Genomic DNA, 8,009 nt, shown 5'->3' with positions numbered 1-8,009 from the left:
TAGATATCATTGATACACAGTGGAACGGAGTTCGAGTATCAAGGTATCATGTGGTCGTGACCGCCCAGCCATCTGTCCATCCACCCGTCTGTTTATTTTCTTTTGCTTGTTTTGTCCTTGGAATATTCCGATCTCAGACAACACCTGTTAAGACAAGGCTGCTCCCATGGGCAGGACTGAAATGGCCAGTTTTACAGAAATGCCTTCAGGGCTTCCGATCACTTTACTACCTGTCGTCGCCAAGACAGCACAGTTAACACACGTACACAGCCGTGTGAGTGACTGATGCCTTGCGTAAAACACATTCCTCGTCAGACCTCCTTGCCCTGTTTGTTGTGATTTCTTCGGTAACGAAAGCCTTGAAAAGTCAAAGATCCAGTGACACCTCTTCTTTTTCCAATCGTTGTTGTCGCCGCAAGCAATGTGCGCTCTAATTTCAGTATTCAAATCTGGACATATTCCACTGTGTATTGTAATAGCTGTCCTTTTGTTTTAAGAGGTGAAATCAGCGTGCCTGTCGCTTAGAGCCTCAGACGTGTATCGTCACTGTTGATGCGTTACCTGTTCCGACAAGGTGTTCCGAAAAGTTTTGATATTCCACGCATCGCGCAGAACCAATTGCGCAGGCCGCACGGTTCTTTTGTGTCGCGAAGTCACTGATGCGTTTGTTGTTGTTTAGCCTTGGCGAAAATTCCTAGACACCAGGTAACTGGTATACGTAGGACTAGCAGGTGCCAGCTCGCGCCAGGGATCCACGGCAGACCCTCGCTGCATACCGGCCTTTCTCTCACCAAGCCCTGCTATGGAGAATGAGTCTGCGTGCGAAGTGTTGACAAGATAGTTCTGAGTTGCGAAGTTGTCCTGTGTGAGCTGTGTGGTGTTAATACAAGACGGGACCATGCCTCGGTCAGCTCCACCGGCCGGCCGGACCAGCCACAGCCGGGCTTCAGCATGGGAGGTCAGTACAGTGGCAGTGTGGTCAGTACCCGGGGGTGGTTAACGTTTGGACAGTGGAGGTGGCGGTTGCTAGGAGCCTCTACCAGGCTTCTGGAAGCGGTTGGAGGGGGTGACAAACTGTTCTTTTTAATAGGCGGGCAAACTCCCCTGGCATATCATCAGTCTATTCGGCCAATTTCTAGTCTTTCCAGCCGCTTCCCGAAGCCTAGTAGAGACTATAAAGTTGCTAGGGAAGATATCGATTGGGTGTTCACGTCTGTACAGCTAGATACGGTATACTATACGTACGTACATGTATCTTGTCTTTGCAACCCAAGTGTCCTCACTAGTTCCACAGATTTAGATACAGAACTACGTGCAGTTCGTCACGAAACGGAAACACGCCGAAAGGGCTGAGACACCATCAACATGCATCAAATCGTCTTTCGTTGAATGTTTCCAATGTGTAACCATTCTACCAACAACTGCTTTCTCTGAATTACACTAAATCAGTCAGCATCTAATAGTAGTATTATGTAGTTGTATGCAAAATGTTAAGACGGTAAATTCAAAGGAACATCATCAATAGAAGTGTTATACGTTGATGTTTAATGACACTCATTGACAATGTATATATGTATATGACTCACGTCCTGAGATGTTATCGAAGTGTGAAAAGCTTAAGACGATCGACTAATCAACAGATCAAATCAAAACAGTACCGGGTGCAAAGTAGTACTCATCGGTTCAAGTATTCAGAACGGTAAAAAGAAGTTAGAAAATAACCTTCTGTCGATAGATTTGTTACAAAATCATGTTCTTGGGTCGAAACTTGGATGTAAACAGATCGGAATTTAACATAGATGCGGATTGTGTGTATCATGCGATACATTTTCTACAGCTACTCGTATATGCAGACGTACCTAGTAACCTTACAGAGGTGCCTAGTACGCAGTGCATTGTTACAGTACATGGTTGCACGGCACGTGTGTGACATGCCATGGTTCAACTCATGGTACAACTCATATGAAGGAGGTGTGACGTACGTTGTGAATACTGGATATCTGTCGCTATGGAAACGTAGGGGGCTGCAAGAAGCAACACTAAAACTTCAAAAGTTTCTTCAAAAGCGCAGTGTTTTCTTTTTTTTACCTACTCACGAATGTTATGTTTTTGGTAGCGTTTGTATATGTGTATGCATGTGTGTGCAAACGTATGTACGTCTGATATGTATGGTTTAGCACTCAAGACGTTGAGGATGGGCTCATGAAACTTGGTGTAAGCATGGTGTAAGTGGGTATGTCTTGATGAAACCTCAAATTTTTTGGGCTCTTAAGTTTCAATCTGTGTGCCACGTGCACCCAATGCCAGTATAGCACTGAATTTTTGCAGTACTTGCAGACTGCTATATGGATAGCTATATAGCTAAACATCTATAGGCGGCGGCGGGTGAGATAGCGAGACAGGATGGAGGGTTGTCAGAGTATGACAGTGCCTTTTGAGTCACAGGAGACTTAAACATTCTGAACTTGAGCTAGGGTGGCTGACTTGCAAATACTACGACAGCCACGGTGTCTTTGTGTGCTACATGGGGTCATGACCGGTGTGCCACTTTCCACCTTGTCAGACGGTGAACCACAAAAGGACAGATCACGTTCCCTTCCCCTTTTCTTCATACGTTGTCGACATATCCCTACAATATATACTTCTGCTGTATTCATTTTACAAACGTAAGGTTTCTTTCGGTGTTGAGTTTGTTTCAGTCTGCGATCTCAAATTGAAATGAAGCACAGAAAAAGTAACGTGTCCTTCAAATGAGGTTTATTTCTTTTGCAAACACGCCAGACTGACACCATTATATCGGGCGTGCCAGCCTTAGCGATAAATGCAATGAGAATCACCTTTCATGTCCACAATACAGCCACCAGAAACATAATCTTATTTTTCGGACACAGAAGACGCTCTGACGTAATCGGACAAAACATAGTCCGATATTCACACCTCTTCAATTGTGGCATGGTCTCTAGGGGTGTCTTATCGAGTTGACTTAAGTTGTGTGAAAACACGCGGCGCAATTACAACAGCTTTCTTCACCCAGAAAAACGACAATTAGACCAATTTTCGTGGCTGTTTCTCGTCAGTGAGGACAGAAGACCGGTCAGACTGCCTCTCGGTGATTGACAGGTGAGAAAACGACAGGTGGGGAAAAGTTGGATCGTACCAAATGGACGACGGGACCAGTAGTTGAACCCACCCGATGTTGATCACAAAACTTAGTGCTGGTTTAAGAGCTTCGTAGACTATCCCTGGCTTGTATGTTTACGAAATGCCATGAGTGTTATCATAAGGCAGGGGTTTCTGTACGGTAATCTGTGTCTTTCAGAACCAGTGGTGTGTACAGAAGTGAGATAATCGCTGACATAGAAACAAACTGACCGTGTTTGTTTTGTTGTTGTCGTACTGAAGGTACTGCATGGGGCGTACAAGGGGTGTGTGACCCCAGACCGTCTTGAAAGGGAGAAATCGTTCAGACTCCCCCATAATGATGAGTAATCTAACTTGCCGCTATGAATCTATACAGATATGCCAACAACCAATTTGTCTCTGCTATTACGCAATGTAACAGTAAACACTGTTTAAGTATGCGGGTAGTGACTTTGACTCCCTTTATCCGCTAGCCGCTTCTCATATGGATAGACTGGTCCGTAGATGTAACAAGAAGCGTCTTCCTTCTTAGACATGAAGGTCTCCCTTCGGCTTCTTTGCTCGTTTTTGCCATGACTGGTCATTTGTGTGCCGGTGTTTTAACGTTGTTTGAAACCGAAGCCTTCGCCTGTGGTCGGCTCACAAGTCGGTACGACTTTCTCCATTACCATTAGTGAAATGTGAATCTAGGAACACAACAATTGTGACTTCATGTATGTCAGTTTCTCACAACACACCCAAATTTAATCCAAATCCTATAGATTCTTGATACAACCTCCACGTAGCTGGTAGTCTATACAGAAATGCATACTTTGGGCGCGTAAAACAGCACAGGAACAAGACGCCGCGATGCCCTTATTTTACTGGGTTGTACCCCGTACAATATATTGGTCCAGGATTTGAATGAGTTCGAATTTTTTCGCCATGAATGCCAATATCTGTTGGGATAATGTTGTTTTGTTGTTGTTTCAACTTACTATGTAGACACGTGACTAGAAAATTGATTTTGAAAAATCTGTTTTCCAAGCACCAAAACTGTACGGGACACCTTTAAATAATTAAATCTCACATTTCCTTACATATACAGAGAGGAATACTGTTACTAAAAAGAGTTAAACGTCTTGAATTTTAAATAGGATATAGCCATACATGACGTATGCATAATTTTACATTATGGCTGACCAGGAATGTCGTTAAGTCTCCCACTGGGAAAAACATAACTCCACAAAAGCCTCACTGTTGTGAGCGAGGTTTTCAGGCCGGTCAGAGGGTTTTATTTCTTGAGCCTCGATCTTCCAGCCATAACAGGCTCTATTGGAGCTTTCCTGTCCAGTTGTGTACGTAAACAGGGTTCTTCTAGTACGGATTATACTCTTTTTCTGCTTAGGTCATCCCTGGACGCCTCGAATTGCCACCGTCTCAATAGCTGCCTGTGTTGTAGTGTGTTTACATACAGCTCAATTTCCGCGCTGTTCCCGCGCCAGTCCAGAAACATAATCACCGTGTCGTCCGTTTGCAGTAGCGTGGATTGTATGGTTACTGTTACGGATTAACGTAACGACAATAAGAACATCCGATGTATATGTGACTGGTCATTTCATGAGCATTAGCAGTCACGAAGGAAAGGAAAAGAACTAGTGTTGGTACAAGAAGAGAGAATACAATTGTTGTAGCTATATATCATAAAAAGTGTCTTAAGTACCTACATTGTGTGTACGCTGTAGAAAATTTATCTACTGGATTTGTTTATCTTATTTGAGAGATTTCTTACAGAACTTGGTGTATGATTGTTGTGGTTCTGCAGGGCTGTGACGATGACATAATTCTGGAGGTGCCACGGACACAGTCGGCCATGTCCTCGGACGGGCGGACGAACTGGGCCCTGCGCAGTCGGAAGTCAGACGCGAACAAGGTACGTCACCTAATAGGAACTACTTTGATTAGTAGGAACTAGGCAATAGACTTACTTAAAAATAAACTATAGCTACCATATGATCTTTGCTATTTTTGTTTGGTTGCCAATCTATCAGAAAAGGGATGTAGTATAGACTATAGCCTCTACCGGGCTTCAAGTGGCTACAAAGAGTAGGCATTGGCCAAATAGACAGATAACATGAGGAGTCTTGCGCGCTCACTCTTTCAAGCCGCTGCTGAAGCCTGGTAGAGGCTAAAAACACAGCGTGTTGGAATGAAAAAAAGGAAGGAAACAAATACGAGAGAAAAGCAAAGACTATATCACCATACACTGCATTAGAATTTAAAATGGATAAAACCTTTTAATTTGGTTTCTACACGCCTGCATGTTTTCACTCGTGTTTCTCACGTAGGAAATCGAAGAATGGATCTCTGACGTGAAGAGAGAGAAGAGCACGGTTCGGACGGCGGCACAGCCGGCAGAGAACTACACGGAACAGCGCATGTTAGAGTCCAAGCTGTACGACTTGTCTAAGGAAAGGTCGGTTTGGGCAGAAGTATCAGACCAGGGTTCGAAATTCCTTTTTTTTTCCAGGTTGCCCATTAGGCATCTACAGTGCAGGTTGCCCATTAGGCAACCTAAGCCAAAGGTTAAGTTATCGATTAATATTTCGGTTGCCGTTAATACCGGCTGCTCATTTCAGAAGGCAAGCCATTTGCCAGGCTACCTGTTAAGGTATCGCTCACATGCTGGCAGAGGTACATGTACTACTAGTATGCACTATAGCTATGCACTAGTAGTATTTCTGTCATAAACATCTACATGTTCATTTGCAGTACGTTATTTTTTTATTGGGCTCTTGCGTCCTGACTTTGCTTGTTTTCAGGTACAAGTTCCTGTCGCAGGCGAACTACCAGCGGAAAGCCTTCCTGGACAAGCAGCAGCGGAAGACTAGCGTCATGAAGGACTTGATGCGGAAGGTGGACAGCGGCGCGTCCCACCCCCCTCTCCAGCGGCAGAACAGCCAGCTCAGCAGCATTCCCTGCGACTCCGACGTCCTTTCACGTAAGGCCAGCTCTATCGTACCTGCTGCTACCGAGACAACAGCGCCCCCAGCGCTTCCAGCGAGAATTGCACGGGAGGACCTGTTGAACTCTTTAGTACAGACCACGCAGGCATGGCAGCCCACGGCGGACCGCCGCTTCTCCAAGCTGGCAGATGCCCTGTCTCCGAAATACGAGACGAACAAACAAGTAAACGTGGACCATATCCTGAAGAGATACCCTGACCGGATGTCGGCTGCTGGTTCTACGGCGACACAGTCATCAAGAAGGCCCGTATTCGGCAGGCCGCGTGGACGGAATGTGGTCATATGACATTGACCTTTGTCTTCGATATAGTAATAGTGGTCTAAGGTTTAATCTCCAAGCAGATCTTTTGGGTGGACAGTATCGAATTGGCCAGACGGTATCCAATACGCCACCCAAGAGCGACCAATGGTTACAGGCGGCCAATGGTTACAGGCGGCCAATGTAGACTCCCTTGCCCCAGAGAATCTGCTTTGAGATTATCCATAAGCTTATCTTCATAAGAGACCGACTCCTGTACTAGTAGTATCTAGTACATGTACGATATTGATCTCAAGTCCACATAGCTATTTGAATTGCAATATGCTTGTGGAACAGCCAATTTGGCATCTTTTGTGGGAAAATTTGTTTTAACTTAAGTATTTCGATAGACCTTTTAGCGTCCTGATAGAAAGGGGAGATGGGAAGGGGATAGATCATGTTGATATGCACCATCTAGCGGATCACATGAGGATGACAAGGCCTGTGGCAAGGCATGCGCAATGTTCGTAGTTACATATCATGTGGTGAGAAAAGTGTGAGTTTAACTGTAGATTTCCCTCTTCGACAAGGGTGCGCCATATTTTGATATTCTCATAAAACTTAGATAAACAAAAGACGTTGTATAGTACATACACCATGTACATCCTTACGTCATTATTGTGTGTAGGATAAGAATAGATCTAGAAAAATCCATGATGTCAATGCAAACTGTTTTTCAAGAAACGCGTGTTTAGTAATTATGCCGAGTTTGACCAGAGTCAGACATTGCATGCGTTAGTTAGTTGGCCAGTTCATAAAGAGAAGGCCATTGTTGTATACTGGTGTAGATGTAACCTTTTTATATTTTTCTAAAGCACCGTCCTTTAATTTGTAAATCTTTAATTTCAGCAGTGCTATTAGTATTTGCTAGATAAAGCGGACCGCTGGTTGTTTTTCAATGAATGTAGCTAAGCAGGTCTCAGAGTCTCTAACAAATACCACCGTCCATTATTTGCACGTATTACTATAGATTGGGATCTTTTAAAAGCGAAATATATGGATATGTGATATTACCAATCAAAAATGTATATCCAGTTGAAATCTATCCTCTAATTTATGGAACTACTTCTTTCTACAGAGAAAGCAGCTATGGAAATGTTCCGTCCAAGACAAAACCCGTCCATGACATTTTTCCCAAGGTCACTAAATTAAAGCCGTCCGTTGAATTAATAACCCTTATGCAGCTTTATGTGAACTTGCTAATGTTGAAAACAGAAATAAACACGTCCTTTTGCCTTACTCCGTCCCAGTTCCCGTGTTATTATTGGTGACACATAATATAGCCTAACCCATAGTATAAATCTGTCAGATATCGACATTTACCACCATTTCTTGGCACATTTTCATCATTTCACATACTTGAAACACTTGAAATAGTCCCAAACTAGCTACGTCAGGTGTCTCTTTACTTTTTTGGGTACCGTCCATAACTTGATAGCTAGAACCAGCATATGAAACAAGCAACCGTTTTCAGTCAGTAACATCGCCTTTTGCCATAAAATAAGACATGAAAATTGACTTTGAAAAATCTCAGTTTTGACACACTGAAATTGCATTTGATGTCT

The 8,009-nt window shown here is 43.7% G+C and overlaps 1 protein-coding gene across 3 annotated transcripts; it reads left to right on the top strand.

The window, feature by feature from the left end:
* The first annotated feature begins 303 nt into the window (after nucleotides 1-303).
* On the top strand, nucleotides 304-7,679 carry LOC109485456. 3 transcript variants are annotated; one of them, XM_019789063.1, is made up of 4 exons: nucleotides 304-958; nucleotides 4,946-5,053; nucleotides 5,469-5,596; nucleotides 5,943-7,679. In XM_019789063.1, exons 1-4 carry the CDS (start codon nucleotides 899-901, stop codon nucleotides 6,430-6,432), a joined length of 786 nt encoding a protein of 261 aa, XP_019644622.1. In that variant the 5' UTR covers nucleotides 304-898; the 3' UTR covers nucleotides 6,433-7,679. The 3 variants fall into 3 exon arrangements, with proteins under 3 accessions (XP_019644622.1, XP_019644630.1, XP_019644641.1); XM_019789071.1 differs by lacking the exon at nucleotides 304-958 and adding an exon at nucleotides 2,955-3,120; XM_019789082.1 differs by lacking the exon at nucleotides 304-958 and adding an exon at nucleotides 3,177-3,245.
* Nucleotides 7,680-8,009: the final 330 nt, after the last annotated feature.

Source organism: Branchiostoma belcheri, unplaced genomic scaffold (genome assembly GCF_001625305.1).
Source record: "Branchiostoma belcheri isolate BF01 breed outbred unplaced genomic scaffold, Haploidv18h27 scaffold11, whole genome shotgun sequence".
Taxonomy (NCBI): Eukaryota; Metazoa; Chordata; class Leptocardii; order Amphioxiformes; family Branchiostomatidae; genus Branchiostoma; species Branchiostoma belcheri.
The sequence above is the reverse complement of the archived record's forward strand: the minus strand, read 5'-3'. Positions and strand labels throughout refer to the sequence as shown.

Excerpts from the sequence above, each read along its gene's own strand:
- LOC109485456 (XM_019789063.1), top strand. The coding sequence starts at position 899 with ATGCCTCGGTCAGCTCCACCGGCCGGCCGGACCAGCCACAGCCGGGCT. Across the intron at positions 5,054-5,468 it reads GGAAGTCAGACGCGAACAAG|GAAATCGAAGAATGGATCTC; the intron begins GTACGTCACCTA and ends TTTCTCACGTAG. Across the intron at positions 5,597-5,942 it reads TACGACTTGTCTAAGGAAAG|GTACAAGTTCCTGTCGCAGG; the intron begins GTCGGTTTGGGC and ends GCTTGTTTTCAG.